The sequence below is a fragment of the Anguilla rostrata genome, chromosome 9 (genome assembly GCF_018555375.3).
Source record: "Anguilla rostrata isolate EN2019 chromosome 9, ASM1855537v3, whole genome shotgun sequence".
In the NCBI taxonomy this organism is placed as follows: Eukaryota; Metazoa; Chordata; class Actinopteri; order Anguilliformes; family Anguillidae; genus Anguilla; species Anguilla rostrata.
The window spans coordinates 840,471-860,000 of NC_057941.1; the positions used below are offsets into that span (position 1 = coordinate 840,471).

The 19,530-nt window shown below is 48.4% G+C and overlaps 1 protein-coding gene across 1 annotated transcript in view; it reads left to right on the forward strand.

Annotated features, from left to right (window-relative positions):
* The first annotated feature begins 18,320 nt into the window (after positions 1-18,320).
* klf5l (Kruppel like factor 5 like) overlaps positions 18,321-19,530 on the forward strand; it is an 18,146-nt gene continuing 16,936 nt past the window's right edge. Inside the window, exon 1 of the mRNA XM_064349627.1 lies at positions 18,321-18,646. Coding sequence (XP_064205697.1) covers positions 18,476-18,646 — 171 coding nt within the window. The 5' untranslated portion in view covers positions 18,321-18,475. The remainder of the gene's footprint in view (positions 18,647-19,530) is intronic.

Consider the following 19,530-nt stretch of genomic DNA (forward strand, 5'->3'; position numbering starts at 1 on the left):
CGCTGTGCCCACACAGAGCTCAGTGTGTTCTGCCCGCTGTGCCCACACAGAGCTCAGTGTGTTCTGCCCGCTGTGCCCACACAGAGCTCAGTGTGTTCTGCCCACTGTGCCCACACAGAGCTCAGTGTGTTCTGCCCACTGTGCCCACACAGAGCTCAGTGTGTTCTGCCCGCTGTGCCCACACAGAGCTCAGTGTGTTCTGCCCCTGTGCCCACACAGAGCTCAGTGTGTTCTGCCCACTGTGCCCACACAGAGCTCAGTGTGTTCTGCCCGCTGTGCCCACACAGAGCTCAGTGTGTTCTGCCCGCTGTGCCCACACAGAGCTCAGTGTGTTCTGCCCACTGTGCCCAAACAGCTCTGAGGAAACTGAGGAAGAATTTTTAGATGTTATAAATTGCCATTTTGCCAGCATGTCAATCAGCCTAAAAGAGGGAAATAAATTCTGGATCTGGTGCTGTGCGATGATCCGGACAGAATTTGCAGCATAGAGGTAGTGAAGCCACCTGGGGCTAGTGATCATTCTGCAGTTAGTTTTGATTTATTTTTGCAAATTAAGAGGACCTCCTATATTTCCAGAATCTCTCATTTTAGGCATGCTGACTTTAACAAGAGGCAAGACTGTGAATGAACAGTGGGGCTCATTCAAAAAGGTTATTCTTGAGGCACAATGTAAATTCATTTCAAAGATAAGTTAAAGTAAGTTGAAGAAGCGGTCTGCCAAGTGGATGAATAAAGCTGAAGCTCTACAGCTGGTGCGATTCTATTTATACCTGCCTCCTATATCTACCTCCTGTTATAGGGTTTACCTATCACTGTGTTGGCTTGAGCAGGTATGTGACAGTCACCTTTACGCACTTTTTCACATCGTAAAAGCCACAAAGTCCCCCATACCGATGAGGGTAAGAGCAGTGAAGGTCACAGCGATGACAGAACTCGCATGCTGAATTTACCCCCATTGTCGCATTGTGAATGTCACAAAGGCAAAGTTGCATGCCCCACTCGCATTGTCGCATTGTGATGTCATAAAGGCAAAGTTGCGTCTGCCAGTATGTGCCACATGCCAGCCAGTGTGAGCTGCTGATTTATACTAGGAATGCAAATTTTCTGCATTCTGTGTTAGAGCAATCGCCAATAAAAATAAATAAAAAGTCCACACACCCAGGTATAAAAACATTATGGATTTATTTCCAAAATTCTAAATGAAACATAACATACTGAGCATGTCCACATGTGCTCTATTATATGAATGTGCTTCTTTCATGTTATTAATTTGAAAGCACATTACTGAGAAATCATTTAAAATCAAACACAAAGCCTCACTGATAACTGGTGGTGGGAGTTTTTTTTAAAACTCATCGTTTGAATGAAACTAATCAAGGAAAACAGCCGTTTGCAATCAAACACTCACACAGTTCCGTGCATTATGCAGTAATGCAAGCTGCCAGTAAAAAAAAAACCGTGCTGTGGAGGTTGAGGATAACTTCACAAAGGCCTTTAAAATCACTCCACTAACAGGGCTGCCTTCAGCTCCTGCACAGGACAGCATGTATAAAGGCCTTTAAAATCACTCCACTAACAGGCTTCAGCTCTGCACAGGACACATGTATAAAGCTTAAATCACTCCACTAACAGGGCTGTCTTCAGCTCCTGCACAGGACAGCATGTATAAAGACCTTTAAAATCACTCCACTAACAGGGCTGTCTTCACTCCTGCACAGGACAGCATGTTAAGGCCTTTAAAATCACTCCACTAACAGGGCTGTCTTCAGCTCCTGCACAGGACAGCATGTATAAAGGCCTTTAAAATCACTCCACTAACAGGGCTGTCTTCAGCTCCTGCACAGGACAGCATGTATAAAGACCTTTAAAATCACTCCACTAACAGGGCTGTCTTCAGCTCCTGCACAGGACAGCATGTATAAAGGCCTTTTAAATACTCCACTAACAGGCTGCATTCAGCTCCTGCACAGGACAGCATGAAAAGGCCTTAAAATCACTCCACTAACAGGCTGTCTTCAGCTCCTGCACAGGACAGCATGTATAAAGGCCTTTAAAATCACTCCACTAACAGGGCTGTCTTCAGCTCCTGCACAGGACAGCATGTATAAAGGCCTTTAAAATCACTCCACTAACAGGGCTGTCTTCAGCTCCTGCACAGGACAGCATGTATAAAGGCCTTTAAAATCACTCCACTAACAGGGCTGCCTTCAGCTCCTGCACAGGACAGCATGTGACATATCAAAATCTGAGACGGGCTGGTTTTGATATTTTATCTCTGAATCTCCTGGTGCCAAAACAGATTTTCCAAAGAAGAATGGCACAACAGCCAGTGCAGTTGGATTGATATCATGATCATGTTTGCTTCTCTTCATCAGTTGCAACACACACTAATCCACTTGTTCGTCTGCATGCCTTGACTGCATGTGATAGAGTTCCTTAGGTTTGCCCTCTCAGCGTGTTCATCTCGCACTCTACCCAGGTTCTCAGGGTTTCCGGGGAGACGGAGTGAAGCTTCATGAACCCTGTAAGATTCAGTAAAGAATAGGTTTAAGGTGATGTTAGACTGAAGCTTTGTGACACCTGTAAGATTCAGTAAAGTTGATGCATGTTGTTGAGGGCCAATGTGATTGGGGTGTTATTTGGGTAGGGGTTTGGTGCATGTTGTTGAGGGCCAGTGGGGTTGAGGTGTTATTTGGGTAGGGGTGTGGTGCATGTTGTTCAGGGCCAGTGGGGTTGAGGTGTTATTTGGGTAGGGGTTTGGTGCATGTTGTTCAGGGCCAGTGGGGTTGAGGTGTTATTTGGGTAGGGGTGTGGTGTATGTTGTTCAGGGCCAGTGGGGTTGAGGTGTTATTTGGTTAGGGGTGTGGTGCATGTTGTGCAGGGCCAGTGGGGTTGAGGTGTTATTTGGGTAGGGGTGTGGTGCATGTTGTTCAGGGCCAGTGGGGTTGAGGTGTTATTTGGGTAGGGGTGTGGTGCATGTTGTTCAGGGCCAGTGGGGTTGAGGTGTTATTTGGGTAGGGGTGTGGTGCATGTTGTTCAGGGCCAGTGGGGTTGAGGTGTTATTTGGGTAGGGGTGTGGTGCATGTTGTTCAGGGCCAGTGGGGTTGAGGTGTTATTTGGGTAGGGGTTTGGTGCATGTTGTTCAGGGTCAGTGGGGTTGAGGTGTTATTTGGTAGGGGTGTGTGCATGTTGTCAGGGCCAGTGGGGTTGAGGTGTTATTTGGGTAGGGTGTGGTGATGTTGTTCAGGGCCAGTGGGGTTGAGGTGTTATTGGGGTAGGGGTGTGGTGCATGTTGTTGAGGGCCAGTGGGGTTGAGGTGTTATTGGGGTAGGGGTTTGGTGCATGTTGTTGAGGGCCAGTGGGGTTGAGGTGTTATTTGGGTAGGGGTTTGGTGGGGGTTCAGTTTTCTGGTTTTCTGTTGCAGGGCAGTGGGCCCCCAGTCCTCCTGCAGTCTCTGAAGGTTAAAGGTTAAAGGTTAAAGGTTAATCCCCATCGCCCGGGGGACATGCTGGAGGAGGAAGTGCGGCGGTGGATCTGGAGACTGGGCGTATTGATTGGGTGACCCCGCCCTCCGCTCCGGCCCAATCGATGAGCAGGGACGGCTGAGACGTAACAATGAAGAGCGGGATTGATCCGGCCCTGATGCAGTGGAGGGCTGTGTGTTAAAGACCGTGAGTGCAGTCAATCTTAATCCACCCACCCAGTCAACTGTACACATTCCAGCCCTGAAGCATTCAAGAAACAGTGTTGACTTTGCCTCCCTCACCTTCACTCCCCCCCCCCTCCCGCCCGCCCGCCCCCTCCCCTTCCCCCCCGTCCGCCAGCTCCCACCCCCACCCCCTATTCAGATCAATACGATAGAGCTAGTGACCTGCTTTTGTTGAGTTTAATTTTTGCCATTTTAGGAGATGAACCCGCAGCCCCCACGTCCAAACAGCAGAGCTGGCCTCCACCCTCCCGGCCCGTTCCTGTCACGCCTCTCGTCCAGCGTTTGGCGCTTTTGTTCGGCCCTGTTTTGTTTGGCGCGCTCAGAAAGCCGACCCGCAGGTAACAGAATAATTGATCTGCGGGGTCCAGCACCGGCTCCACAATGGCGGCGGGGTGCAGGCGGTGGAAACGGCACCTCCACCCCGCGCGCGGACACAATGGGGCGCTGAAATTCCACACGGGGCCCATTGACTCGCGGCGGGGCCGCGGATCGGCCCCCGGGGGCCAGCTGGTAAACCGAGCGGCGCTTGGCTGTCACACGCTGAATGGCGCATCGCCTTACCGCCGCATTGTGCCGGCGGTGTTTACGCGGTGGCCGCGCTGGGGTGTGAGGTTACCTGCGCGACACTGACACCTGCGGTGGGGCCCGGCTCGCACGGAGCTGTCTTTAAATAGCGCTTAGCGTGTCACCGGCGACCGGCCAGCGGTGACGGGAGAAGGGGGCCACTCTTGGCACGCCACCGTCTCAGGTTCTCCTGCCCTGTGAGCAGCAAACTCAGGCTCCTTTAACAACATCCTTTTGCCCTGAGTCAACCCCAATCATCTCAAATGTGTTTAACTGCTTAATTTCACACTCTCACCAAAGTATTAATCTGTTTTACACACCTACACTGTACGAATGTATCTATATTTGTGACATGAAAACATTATGGAACGAGATATCCAGCATGAGAGGAATTTCATCTGGCAGGAGAACAGAGCGAGCGAGCGTGTAGAATAGCCACCTAATCCAAGAAGGGGTCATCAAAGGGTTTCTCTTTCTGGGTCACATCTCAATCCAGTTGCCAACATCATTGTTAGGGAGCCGGAACGTTGGCTGCGGGTAACGCATTTCGCTGAAGTCTGCTGCATGGTGGGGCTCTCTACTGCAGGCGTCTCCTTCACTTCAGTGCCATGCATGCATGGCATAACGTGAAGCATGCATTTCTCTGCATGCAGCGGGTGCAGTGCATGCATTTCTATGGATGTGGCAGTACAGTGCATGCGTTTCCCTGCATGCAGCGTGCGCAGTGCATGCGTTTCTCTGCATGCGGCAGGCGCAGTGCATGCGTTTTTCTGCATGCGGTAGGCGCAGTGCATGCGTTTCTCTGCATGCGTTGGGGCCTTCCCGCTGGCCTCTTCCCGCTGCCCTCTGGAATCCGCCACTCCCAGGCTTAGCTCCCGCGCAGTTTTCCATTCGCTAAGCAGCGTGCCTGTTTACACAGCCATTGAGCTGTGTTACCTGGTCACTATGGTTACCAGGTAGAAATCTCTGTACTCACATCAATCTCTGCCTCCTCACCACAGGTATGCAGCAGAGCTCCCAGAGCCCCGCCGTAAGAGCCTTGTTGTTGACGTCAGCCGATGTGGGCATGCCTGGAGGGCACGAGGGGGCGGTTTCCATGTTCAGATACAATTAAATTGTGAAACACAATGTTCCGGCTGACAACCGACTGTTGGTCTTTTTGAAAGGAACGCACTTCAGAGGACAGCGTACAATGGGAGCAGAGGATAGTGCTGGGATCCTGCAGGCTCCAGCTCGCAGGCAGACGAGCTCAGCAGTAACGCAGCCGGGTGTGTTAGGTTTCAGTCAGAGATTAGGCCACAGTCACAGAGCAGGCAGCTCGGGGCTCAGGGGTGTAACTGTGTGTGTGTTTCTGAGCTGGGCGCTCAGCCAGGGTGCTGTGCGGAAATGCAGAGGTGATGAGGTCAGCTGGAACCGCGCAGGTCCTGTGTCCCGCTGAACGCACTGTCCCACTGAACACAGAGCTCTGTTTCTATATGAGCTTTCTCACAACCAGAGCTCTGTTTCTATATGAGCTTTCTCACAACCAGAGCTCTGTTTCTATATGAGCTTTCTCACAACCAGAGCTCTGTTTCTATATGAGCTTTCTCACAACCAGAGCTCTGTTTCTATATGAGTTTAAACCGAGCTCTGTTTCTATATGAGCTTTCTCACAACCAGAGCTCTGTTTCTATATGAGCTTTCTCACAACCAGAGCTCTGTTTCTATATGAGCTTTCTCACAACCAGAGCCCTGTTTCTATATGAGCTTTCTCACAACCAGTCAGACTGTTTACCTGCTGTGAATGCAGAATTTATCCTGAGAGTCTTGGGACCTGGGTCTTTGTGTTCTCTCCTTTCATGAAGATACTATAACCATGAAAAGCAGAATCACTTTTTCAAGGGCAGGTTCTCATGTGTGTCCTGTTTGCCTGCTTTACACAAAGTAAGGATGCCACAATAAAGCAGAGATGTTCTCTGATAGAAATCTTTTGGGGTCACGGGCTTGAAACACAAAGGCCCTCCTGGAGGAGAGAATGCATGACATCACTTCCTGTGGTCGGGTTTGTGGGACATTATTTCTTGTATAAATATAAACAGCGCTTCTGAAAGCAGAGCAGGGATTCAGGCCCGTGGGACAGTTCGGCCCATTGTGCAGGATCGCCCTGTGCTCTCCCTGTGAAAGGTGTCTGTGTACCATCGCTGGAAAACAAGACCAGCGCGTTGTTAACTGACACCGCGCTGACACCGTGCTGTCGGGCAGTGTGGGCCTCAGAGCGCAGCTAAGAGAGCGGCGCTGGAGTCTGAATTTACAGCCACCTCCTCGCCAACTGACTCAGATTTGTGTCCCTGAGCAGAGTGTCCCCTTACGCTGCTCGGCATTCTGATACTCATCAGGAGACGGGCGACTGCTTCATCCATTTTCACACACATAATCCCAGAGAGGGGGTGAAGTGCCCGTGCTCACGCAGTCCCCCGTGCACCTGTGCACCTGTGCGATCGGTATCTTTCTCTGTGGCGTAAACCGAGTGTGAAGCAAGCTGACCTCTAACGCAGCTGACTCATAAAGCGGCTAAATGGCCTCTCACTTCTGACGCAATCCAGGATTCTTGGGACCAGGATGCCGCGGCTGACTCAGCTGTGGGCGGACGCCTAATCTCTAAGTGCTTCAATGTTTATTTTTTTAATCGACTCGCGGAGAATACACTGATTTGTTCAAATGATTCCAATAAGCCCCGCTCCCACAGAAAGTGAGATCTTCGAGGTGAGAGTGATTTGGTAATGGCGCAATGACTGTTCAACCCACTGCCTGTTCACTTCAGAGGAAACTAATCAACAAGCCGGAAGTCTGTGGAATTCCTTAGAAAAATGCAAAAATGCAGTTTGCCTGTTTTATCACGCGAACAAAGGAAAGGTTCATAAGACCTTCACAACGTAACTGTGGAAAAAGCAATATTCACTGGCACAATAAGAGAAAAGTGGGTCTGCCAGAAATCCCCCTCAAATCCCCCCAAACCCCCAAACACCACTTCATCACCCCCCCCCCCCCCCCGCCCCCCCCCAATGAGTGCGCTACCCAAAAAGGGAAACAGGTAGTCAGTTAAACGGGTAAACACACCTGGAAGTACCCAATGTCCCAGGATTTCATCATGTATTTCCCATTCAGGAAGTGCTCATTTACGGCATACAGGAACAGCGCCCTCTGTCTGTGGGATAGAGGACGTACACCTCAGGGATTTTCACACGGCTGGGTGGGCAAAGCCAGTGAGCCACACCTGCAGGGGTCCTCCTCCAGGCATCTGTGCTCCGCAAGCTGGAGGAATATTTACCCAGGAAGCATCACATGCTCACGTCTGCACTGCTGCATCTGGGTAACAGCAGAGCAAGGCTCTGGTGTTACAGAATATAAGAATATCATACATCATACATCATACGTCATACTAACCCTCTCATTAAGACTGTGCCTCTTACATTTCCCACATGACAGTATGTAAGCAGTCATGGACATGCTTAGCTGTACAGGTAAGCCTACAGCACCTGTGTAGCACAGCAGTTTGGCACCTGGGCTTCTAATGCAAGGTTTTCAGGTTTGATTTTCAGGTAGGGCACTGCCATTGTACTTTTGAGAAAGATACTTCGTTACCAAGGCAACCTGAATTGCTTCAGTATGTATCCAGCTGAATGGACACTGTGTAAAACTGTCTCTCTGTACTAGAGTGCCTGCTGAATGTAATGTATTTTTTATTTAGCAGACGTGTAATGTTCTGTAAAACGGAACGTTGCTACATTGTAAACTTAATTTTATGATGTTCATGAATGTTCCACTTATTTGTCTCAGACACTTTATTAAGGTTTGCCTTAATTGCTCACCTGTACCATCACCCGGTAAAACCAAGATTGATACTTGGAATAAATAAATACAATGTTCTTTTTTTCACAAATTACAGTCCTGAAGCAGATTTACACTCTCCAGCATTCCCAACATTCTGGCAGTGAGGGGGTTAAATTTGCATGCTGCTTGCCTGAGAGGTGGGGGGGGGCTGTGCTCCTCACAGCGTTCCCTTCGCCCCCGTTGCCATTGTGATGTCATTCCCCTATCGTACCTGGAGGAATTTCAGTGCTTCCTCAGTCCATATTAGGCAGCATTCCGGTGGATTGACCCGGAGTTGAGCAACTCTGCACTTAAAGGCCCAGGCTTCCTGGTTTCCTCCTGGCAGCTGCTCCTCTTCCTCCTCACCTGTTTGCACAGGTATATACTTTTGTTTGCACCATGCAGTGTAAATTATTCCAGGAAAAATGTCCTGACCTTTCTTACCAAACTTTACCACCGTCTTATTCGTTAGCTGCTTCGTCTGTGTCGTGCAGAAATTTCTCATTTCTGATAAAATGGCGGAAAACCCCAGCAAGTGCAGGTCTCTTCTGCGGCTGGTTTTGTTCCTTTAGATTGGTCCCCAGGCTGGACACTCATCACACATCAGCTGCTCTGACACTAAGCCTGCAGTAAGCCTGCTGCTTTTCATGATTTTCATGGTTTTTCCATGGATGAATATGGACAGCTGTTGATTTATGATACAGCATGTTTTTTGTGTTTTCACCATTGTTGGAATGAAAAGCTCTTCGTTTTCAATAGACATGCAAACACACTTCTCCATGAACGTTACTGTACCGTATCAAAATAATGAAACATATTATGTAATAATATTCTATGTGTACTTTGTTGTTTGACATTTAAAGCATGTTGAAATCTGCATATTTAATATATGATGAAGGCTGTTCATTCACGTGTAGCACATTAAAATAATTGACTTGTGACTAAATTCGGTTTCAAACACACCCAACTTCTAAATAAAGCCCAGTAATCCACATAATCATTGACACTGGTTTATCTAGTTAATTCATACATGAATATTTCTTGTAGCATATAATGTCAAAGGCAGCGCACATTTTTGCTTTAGTTAAAATTACAGTAATTATATGCAAAGCAGTTATGCTGTAGGGCTGATTCATCGTTGCACTCAGGCTATTAAATGACTGGCAGGCATGTTGTCCCTGTTTACCAGGCAACAGGAAATCAAACAGTTCTGATGAAGTCTGAGATGCTGCCTCATCAGCCTGGTGACTCATGTTGAGGAGATAATGGCTGCATTGAGTGTTTCTGTGTGTCTGTGTGTGTGTGTGTGTGTGTGTGTGTGCACGTGAATGTGTGTGAAACATGAATTTTGTGTGTTTGTGTATGCTTCAGCGTGCTCATGCATGCGTACGTAAGTGAGTGTGAGAGTGTGTGTGTGTGTGTGTGTGTGTGTTTGTGTGTGTGGTCATGTGTGTGGGTGTGTGTGTGTGTGTGTGTTCGTGTGTGGTCATGTGTGTGGGTGTGTGTGTGTGTGTTCGTGTGTGTGGGTGTGTGTGCATGTATGTGCATGAATGTGTGCATATGTGTGTGTTTAGAGGCCTGTGTGTCCACACGAGTGTGAAACACCCATTTTGTGTGTTTGTGTGTATGCTTCAGGGTGCTCATGCATGCGTACGTGAGTGAGTGTGTGAGTGTGTGTGCGTTTGAGGAAGTAGGTCTACAGTAAAAGAATAAAAAATCAAAGTTCAAGGAAGACTTATTGCCCTGTCACGCTGCCCACAGCTATGAGTTATGAGACCCTGGAAGGCGGGGTTTACCCAGTGACAGGGAACAACCAGAAACCCGGGGAGAACAGGGGGCAGAACGACCCCCCTCCCTCAGTAAATACTAGCCTCCTGCGCCTCCCGTGACCCTCGCCCCCTGCGCCCTGCCCAGAACGACCCCCTCCCTCAGCAAATACTGCCTGCACCCTCTCGCAACACCCTCAGAACTCCTGCAGCCCCTGCCCCAGAACGACCCCCTCCTTCAGTAAATACTGCACCCTGCGCCCCTACCCTGCGCCACTGCCCCAGAACGACCCCCCTCTCTCAGCAAATACTGCACCCTGCGCCCCTGCCCCACTGCTCAGACGCCCCTAGCAACACTGAGCCCGCGCCTCCCGCGCTAGGCCCAAGCCTCTCGACGCTCTTGTTGTGCGTCGTCGGGAAGCGGTCAGCCCGAGCAGAGCGGAGAGGAGGAGAGGGGAGCGGAGGAGAGCGGAGCGGAGGAGAGGAGAGCGGAGGAGAGCAGAGCAGAGCGGAGGAGAGCAGAGCAGAGTGGAGGAGAGCAGAGCGGAGGAGAGGAGAGCGGAGGAGAGCGGAGCGGAGGAGAGGGGAGCGGAGGAGAGTGGAGCGGTAGAGAGGGGAGCGGAGGAGAGGGGAGCGGAGGAGAGCGGAGCGGTAGAGAGGGGAGCGGAGGAGAGGAGAGCAGAGAGAGGGAGCGGAGGAGAGGGGAACGGAGGAGAGCGGAGCGGTAGAGAGGGGAGCGGAGGAGAGGGAGCGGAGGAGGAGCGGAGGAGAGGGACGGAGGAGAGCGGAGCGGAGGAGGGAGCGGGGAGAGAGGAGGAGGAGGCGGAGCGGAGAGGAGCGGAGGAGGAGAGCGGAGGGAGCGAGCGGGAGAGAGGCGGAGGAGAGGGAGCGGAGAGAGCGAGCAGAGAGCGGAGCTAGAGGAGCGAGGAGGAGCATGAGCGACCTGATGCAGTGTGTCGGGGTGTGATGCAGGTGCGGTGTGGTTTAAAAGGTTACCTGAGTGACCTGATAGTGGCGCGTGACTTGTGAAGGAATCAGAGGCTGAGGAAGGAGCTCAGATTACATGTACTCCGCCATCGCAGTGCAGCCACACACGTGTACCCCGCCATCGCGGTGCAGCCACACACGTGTACTCCGCCATCGCGGTGCAGCCACACACGTGTACCCCGCCATCGCGGTGCAGCCACACACGTGTGCTTCTCCATCACGGTGCTGTTACACACATGTGCTTCTCCATCACGGTGCTATTACACACATGTGCTTCTCCATCACGGTGCTATTACACACATGTGCTTCTCCATCACGGTGCTGTTACACACATGTGCTTCTCCATCACGGTGCGGTGGCACGCGTGTGCTGAGCCATGCCTCCTGTCCTGCTCATGTAACTCAAGTTCCACGTGGCGAGCGATTCTGGGCCAGCCCGGGGAAGTCCCAGTCAGCACATCCTCTTTAATGACGGCGGATTTGCTGCCCAAAACATGCACAAACATGTGCTTATGCAAATCAGAAGCCAGGCACAAAAACACCGACCCAAGCGTTGTTTTCACAACAACTGTAAACAAATATCTTCCTGTGTGTTCACCTGAGCTGGGGCTGTTTTTCTATCCAGCGCTGGCACGTGCGGTGCAGCCAGAGCAGTCGAGTCTGGCTCCTGTTCTGCGCGGTTTGTGCGGTTTGGTTAGATTTTTATTTGCTTTGATGACAGGAACAGATCTGTATCAGCCGCGTGGGATGTGGATGGGCACCGGGCATATCTGGACACTGTAGATGCACATCAGAGAGGTCAGAGGTGTCCAGGAATGTTAACTGGCATTGCAGCCCTGCTGTCATGGAAACCAAGAGAGCTTCAGGGCTTCAGGGCTGATTGATCTACCAGGAAGTTGATCTGGTCGGTGGAACACAACACCCCTACGCACTTCCTGAAGTCTGCCAGAGGGGAGTCACAGGTTATTCCCTCTGTTCTTCTTACTCTCTCACTCACTTTTCTCTTTCACAGTCCCACATTTCCACACTCATTCCAACTTACAGATCAAGGCACACAGCACAGTCACAAGTCACAGATCTACAGCACATTTGGTTATATATGCAAACTCCCAGAAGAGCCACTGTAAACAAATCTTTTATCCATTCGAGCAATTCAATGACCACACGGTTTGTAGACGGTAATTGTATTGTTAACCATCTAAATACAGAATTCAACAGGAAGAAAAACCCCATGACCTAGAAACCCTTTGGACTCTGAGATCCAACTTTCCAATTGTTCCTTCCACTGGGCGGAAGTGATGGAGGGGAGAGGGAGTGATGGAAGAGAGGAGCGATGGAGGGCGGAGGAAGTGATGGAGGGAAGAGGGAGAGTGATGGAGGGCAGAGGGAGTGATGGAAGAGAGGAGCAATGGAGGGGAGAGGGAGAGAGAGAGGGAGTGATGGAGGGAAGAGGGAGATGGAGTGATGGAGGGGAGAGGGAGTGATGGATGGGAGAGGGAGAGGGAGTGATGGAGGGGAGAGGGAATGCCCCAGGACCTGCCCCTTTCTGCCCCAAACCCCCCCCCCCCATCCCAGGACCTGCCCCTTTCTGCCCCCCCACTGCTCACTCCCACCCCTGTCCCAGGGCAGAGTGAGAAAGAACAGAACAGAGTTATTATCTGAGAGAGGCGGTAAATGGAAGGGCAAATAAACAGGTTTCAGTTTACAAATGGCCTCCCTTTCAGTGTGTGGGGGGGGGGGGGTAATATGTATATATGAGCAGTTACCTTATCTCCTCTCTGTGTGTTTGTGGTGGGGGGGGGGGGTGAGGGGGGTTAAACCGTTTCAAACTGCCTGTGGGTCGGGGCTGAAACAGCAGGAGGGTGGGACACGCACCCCCCCAGTGCCGCCTACCCCCCCAACCCCCCCACCCCACCCCAGTGCCCAGCCCACTTGCAGGAGAGCGGACTGTGTGCTGAGGCCTTTTAAAGAGTGGGTGGCAGTGTGGTATAATGGGTAAGGAGCTGGTCCTGTTACTGGAAGGTCACAAGTTCAATTCCTGGGCAAGACATTGCTGTTGAACCCTTTAGCTAAAGGTACTTAACCTGCACTGCTTCAGTATATATCCAGCTGTGTGAACGCATGCAGTGTAAACGCTGCGTAAAAGGTGTGTAAGTCACTCTGGATAAGATGCTGAATGCTGCTTGTGCTGGAACAAAACAGCACAGGTGAACAAAAATACCTGCCAACAACAAAACACCATATCAAAAAGGATATCAACTATCCTGGAAAAAAATATGTAATTCACCTTTACATTAATGCTTCCGGAATCACAATTCTCAAAAGAAATAAACTGACAAATAAATGTATTCAAGTCACAGTCATGGGTGCCGGCAGTTTGTGGGGTACTTACAAAAAATTTACAAAATGGCAAGCAATATTACACACCGTTCATTTTCATAACCTATAAGTGCAACTATGATACTTTATGGTATATATTAAATAAGTTATAAGCTAAATGAAACATTTTCTGTCATAAAATGAGTTTTAAAAATAGTATTTTTGTGAAATAAGATAAAATAAAATCGCAGGATTAGCAGCAGTAGAAGCAGAATTATGCGGAAAGGGCTCCTCAGACGCAGCTGGATGCATGCTCAACCGAACCTCACAACACAGCCAGCGCTCTGGCTCACCCACGTGCTCCATCCTAGATCTCACCTGGTCTGCACTCACCTGTGCATAGAGAGAGAGCATGAGACCACAGACTGCTCTCTTAGGCTAGGGTAACGGAAAATTCCTCTTCAGTTCCGTTCATAGCTCACCTGAAATAACCCGGTTCTCACATCATGGGGCACGAGAGGTCAGAACCCATGGCTTATGGCTGAGAAAGTTTAGCATGTGGCATGCATTACAAAGGAGAACATTGACATTGACTATTAGCCTGACAACAATAACAATAATGCTTAGAAATGACTGTCAAAGGGAATTACAGTGCGTGCAGTTAACGACCCTGCTGCATAGTTAGCAGCGCTGGCAGTTAGTGTTCGGTATGTGGGGCAGCGTGCAGAAGCGCATTTCCTGTGTAAGACCGGGAACATGCCTGGAGCGGTGTGGGGAGGAACTCGCTGTTCTCTCAGGTGAGGTCATGTGTTTAGCGTGTGAAGTCAGAGCTCTACACTCTCCTGCAATTGCTTGACCGTCGTAGCCATGGTGATTCTGCCCTGCGAGTCGTGTCCCCCCCCCCCCTTTGAAAATAGGGGTAACAGAGACGGTGCTGTGAGAAGGGTTAGCGGTGTGGGGCTAAATGTGTGTTTAATTTATACTGCTCAAAACCTGCCATTGCGTCATCCTCCCTCCACAGGATAAAACATGCAAGTGTTTGTGAGAACTGAATGCGTGCCTCTGAATTATGAATATTTAAGGTGTGTGTGTGTGTGTGTGTGTGTACGTGTGTACTTGCGTGTTTTGTGTGGTTTACCAGGAATGTTTTATTTCTTGCAAAGTTTGAGTGATGGACAGATGAACAGAGAGTGGGGGGGGCAGGGGGGGGCTCTCCCTGTTTTAGTCAGCAGACCATGGCCTTCCAGGTCTGTCCCGTGCGGTTTGGGCCTGTCCCAGTTTTTATGCCTGTGCCGGTGGTTTTATGATGGTAAACCACAAAAATGTCAATCAACCAGAGCGGCAAGAAAGAGTAATCGGCTCTTAACCCCTGAGCTGAGCGCTCACTAAAGCGACCTGTGTCGTGCGAGAGGGAACCTTAGCTCACCTCAGGAGACCTTATGAGTCGTCTGCCTCAGGAGGCCTTACGAGTCTACCTCAGGAGACCGAAGTCATTTTTCTCACGTCATTCCAGTGATTCTTTTCGACATTATTCACTGCTATTCCAGTGCATAAACACATACGCTAATCCCCGCAGGGGACTATGCGACTATACGGTCATATCTTTGGACTGAGGTCACCTGCTCTGTCACTTATTTGCGATCACTCTTTTGAGGTTCTGGTATCACAAGATTTCATATTGTTAGAAAGGCTGAGAACTGTGTTGTGTTGCTACAAAAGGAAGAAGGCTGTCTCTCTATTTCTTGCTAAACGGTTATAAATAGTCCCAGACTGCAAGTGCAAGAAGTGCTGACTTCATTTACAGCTTGTTCACTACCCTGTTGAACATTAAACTAAGTTATACAAATAACAAAGCTACCCTAATTACACGACTTTATATGAACAACAGCATAGAAGCATAGGCTCTGAAAACAGAAGAAGAAGCGACACCAAGAGCAGGTAAAGGTGTGCGAGAGAGGGTTGGGGTGAAGGTGTCAAGGTGGTGTCTGAAGAGGTGGGTCTTTGGCTTGAAATGGTTAACATCTCTGCTGTTCTGCTGGCCCATTTTACCACCGAGGGGCCAAACTGACCTCAGGGAGAACCAGGAAGTGCAGTTCTGGGAAGAGGAGGAGCCAGATGCCCCAACACTGCAGAACAGAGGGGTCTGCTTGGTACATGCGGTCTGATCATTTTTTAAGATATGCTGGTCCCCAGAGTATCCCAAGGGAAAATCTCCATCTTCACCAGGTTGAGTTTTAGATGGTTATTTTCTGTCCAGCTCAAGATGTCATTCCAGCAGTGTTCTCTGCCATCATCATGCACCTCTTCCTTTTTACAGTGTCCTCCAGACAGACAGACAGACAGACAAACAGAAGGACAGAAGTACAGATGGAAGGACAGGACAGACAGATGGACAGACAGATGAGGACAGAGACAGACAGAGGACAGCCAGAATGGAAGGACAGACGACAGACAGACAGAAGGACAGGACAGACAGACAGACAGTGAAGGAAGGACAGACAGACAGACAGAAGGGACAGGACAGACAGACAGATGTAAGGACAGGACAGACAGACAGACAGAAGGACAGACAGACAGGACAGACAGACAGACAGACAGACAGAAGGACAGGACAGACAGACAGACAGATGGAAGGACAGGACAGACAGACAGACAGACAGACAGACAGACAGGCAGACAGACAGACTAGCTGTCAACAGGTGGAATGAAGGACCAGTTGAACCTGCAGGCACTGCAGCCCTCCAGGACTGACGTCTAACAATCTTCTAGAACCTAGATTTTCTAGCACTGCAGGGGGTTCCCGGCCAGACTTGATATGCAGTGGCTCTACATAGATTTGAGAATTTATGACCCCCGGTCTCTGGGGTGCCTCTGAGTCAGGGTCCCCAGGATCAGAAAATGTTGAAAATCACTTTTCTAGAACAGACTGCGTCAACTGCTCCTTCTGCATCTCCGCTAGTCAAAGGGAACACATGAACAGATTAATGAACTCCTGAAATAAACAACTTCAGGAGCAGAATTTCAGGACCCTCTCTGGTCAGGGTGTATGAGTGTGACACGCGTGTGGTGCCCCTCTCTGGTCAGGGTGTATGAGTGTGGCACGCGTGTGGTGACCCTCTCTGGTCAGGGTGTATGAGTGTGACACGCGTGTGGTGACCCTCTCTGGTCAGGGTGTATGAGTGTGACACGCGTGTGGTGTCCCTCTCTGGTCAGGGTGTATGAGTGTGGCACGCGTGTGGTGACCTCTTGGTCAGGGTTGATGAGTTGATACGCGTGTGGTGACCCTCTGGTCAGGGTGTATAGATGTGACACAGCGTTGGTAGACCCTGCTCTGGTCAGGGTGAATATGATGTGACACCAGCGTGTAGGACCCTCTCTGGTCAGGGTGTATGAGTGTGACACGCTTGTGCCTCGTCAGGTGATGGGTGACGGGTGACCCTCTCTGGTCAGGTGTATGAGTGTGCACGCGTGTGGTGACCCTCTCTGGTCAGGTGTATGAGTGTGACACGCGTGTGGTGTCCCTCTCTGGTCAGGGTGTATGAGTGTGGCACGCGTGTGGTGATGAAGATGTAAAGCGCACATTTTTTATGAATGAGCGCAGCAGCGCTCTCAGGAGACGTGAGCAGTACTCCTGAGCTCTGCAGCACAGTTTCAGCACCTGGTTGATCATCATGTTCCTTCATTTTCAGAAGAACTTCATAAACTGATATCACAGACCCAGTCTCAACCCAACCATTCTGTGCCATGCTGCAAAACCATTCCAGTGATTTTTTAAAAATCCCATTAATGTCACCTGCCAATCAAATTTACTTTGATATACTGTACAGCTCTAAACAACATGCAATGTTACTGATTACTTCGCAGAACGAATGTTCAGGAAACAGTGCCAGTTAAACTGCTGACGGACTGAACAGAATAGCTGGGATTCTCTGGCAGTGCATCAAGGGTGACAGCAAGAGAGGTAAAATCGCACGGGTACAAATCTCACAGTTGTGAGGAAAAACTCCCTCCAGCCCTCCCGAAAACAACAACAACACCCTACCCTAACCCTAACCTACCCACGCGGTCTGCATGCCATCCAAATTAAGCTCTATCTTCATTTGTTTATGAAAAGAAACCTTATTAATAACCAAGCTAGATTTGTTAGTGTTTAGTTATTACAACACTGGACTACAGATCTTGGAGTCACAGGTTTGAATCTTCAGTGTGACACTACCGTTGTATCCAGAGGTAGAGTTTTTCCTGTCAATTTCTCACTATAATGGTATATACATTCCAAGCAAATACATAATGATTAATATAATTAATCAATAATGCATCTCTCAAGATTCTGGTCCTGATAATCTCCCAGCTGAATGGGTTTAAAATTGGGTTTAAAAATGTAGAGGTGATCAGACTCTCCTGAAAGTAGCATGTGTCTGAACATGTGGGAGGATTACATTACATTACATTTACATTTATTTTTATGGGAGCAGACTGTAATTTCCTAAATAACAGTAAATACACAGGCCTTACTCTATATTCTGTGTTACACTGTTTTTAACAGGGTCACTTTTCCCAAGTTCAGACTTACTGCTGCTGTTAGAAACCTTATATATTGATTAGAATTTGTACAATAAGAACACAGTCTCATATTATTTCAATTCACTAATGTTTTGGCTGGGCCATTTAAGGAAAGCAGATGTTGTTATGTAATTTTTACTTATCAAGACGGAAATCCTTTTGAAGAAAAAAAAGACAGATAAGTGTGTGTGTGGGTGCCGGTGTCTGTGTATGATGTTCACATAAAATATTTTTATTACAGCCGTGGATTACACCGGAAATTCGGGTTTGTTTTAATAAGTGATGTTATACAAAGACACAATGGCCATTTTCTCAGATTCACTCATACATAACTAAACAATTTAACTTCATCATTATCACCATCTTCTTTCTATGTTCTCCTTTATAAGAAAGTAAAATTCCTTTCTCCTTATATTCCTACAATCTCAAGACGTTCTTCATAGACACAGGTGAGGCACACCTTACCCACAGGTGATTGGATTAGAGGTTCCTCCCCTGCTATGATTGGCTAATATGCTTGTCAGTCATTATTCCAAGTAATGTTTCTCCATACTTCAACGCAGGTAAAGAGACCTGACAGACAGAGGGAGGGATCTAGCGATGCAGTGTGTCTGGATTTGACTAAACCATCGCATAGACGATAGAAAAACGTATGTTTTTCAGTGTTGAACACATTATTTAATTAAATTTAAATTAGCTGTTCTTTTGCGGGGAAAAGTATGGCAAGTATAGGACTGGCCGTTAACGTCGCAAACACAGAAGAGAGGGTCGTTTTTACGCAACTAAAACCGGTGAGGTTGACCGGAGGGGACGGCGTAGAGGACTCGTCTGTGTTTGAGGAAGTCAAACCTCCAGCGAGAACTCCAGCGAACCCTTTGGAGATGACCCAGGTACGGCCGGGGCTCCATCTTGCCTTGTCTTCTTTCACTTTCTTCAGTTTTCAGTTGTGGTGTGATTTCTAGAGACCGAGTTTCATAGAGTCCCGTAGCCTACACGAACAACAGAACATGTATGGATATGCTTATACAGTATATTTATCTGAAGGAACATAAAATTTCCCATATTGTTAAAAACCGAGGAGACTTTTGTGTGTACAAAAGATGCACTAAAAGAGGGAACATAGCCTATAGCCTGTGTATGCGATAAATGAATATTTTAGCCAGGGGGGATTTTAATGAGGCTATTCTGTAATGTGCTGCTGTTTTGCCAAGTCAGACAAAACGAAGATTAGGTGAAAGGGTGAAACTTAGAAGAAGTGTTCGCAGTTCACTGTCTTTGCTGATTTACGGCGCATCGTTGCCTCAATTAACATCTTGCGCAAAGGAACTTGCTACAACAAGCACTCTCTTAAAATCGGATTTGAAAACTTCTGATTACTCGGGTACAGTTTACACAGATAAGCTATATTCAATATTTCAGCCAAAGTACTGTATTAAAATCGGTTGTAACGGGCATGTTGCTTGTGTTTGTGTACTGGTGGTAATAGTTAATACAAATAATTCCCGTCACATACAGAGAAAAGTTCAGTTCTACCACATCTTTGTCACATCTGAAGCGATTTATCAGATTATTATTATTATTATTATTATTTTAAAAGTCTACGTCCGAAATATATAAAGAAAAGTTTCTTATTTAAATTCAGTCAAAATATATTTTCTTTTTACAAAATTTTCCAAGTATTGTTAATTTTGTTTACTACAGATCTATATCTATAAATTGCAATTATTGCGACCAGTGTTTACACAGATTTAATATGCCCTTGTTAACATATTTA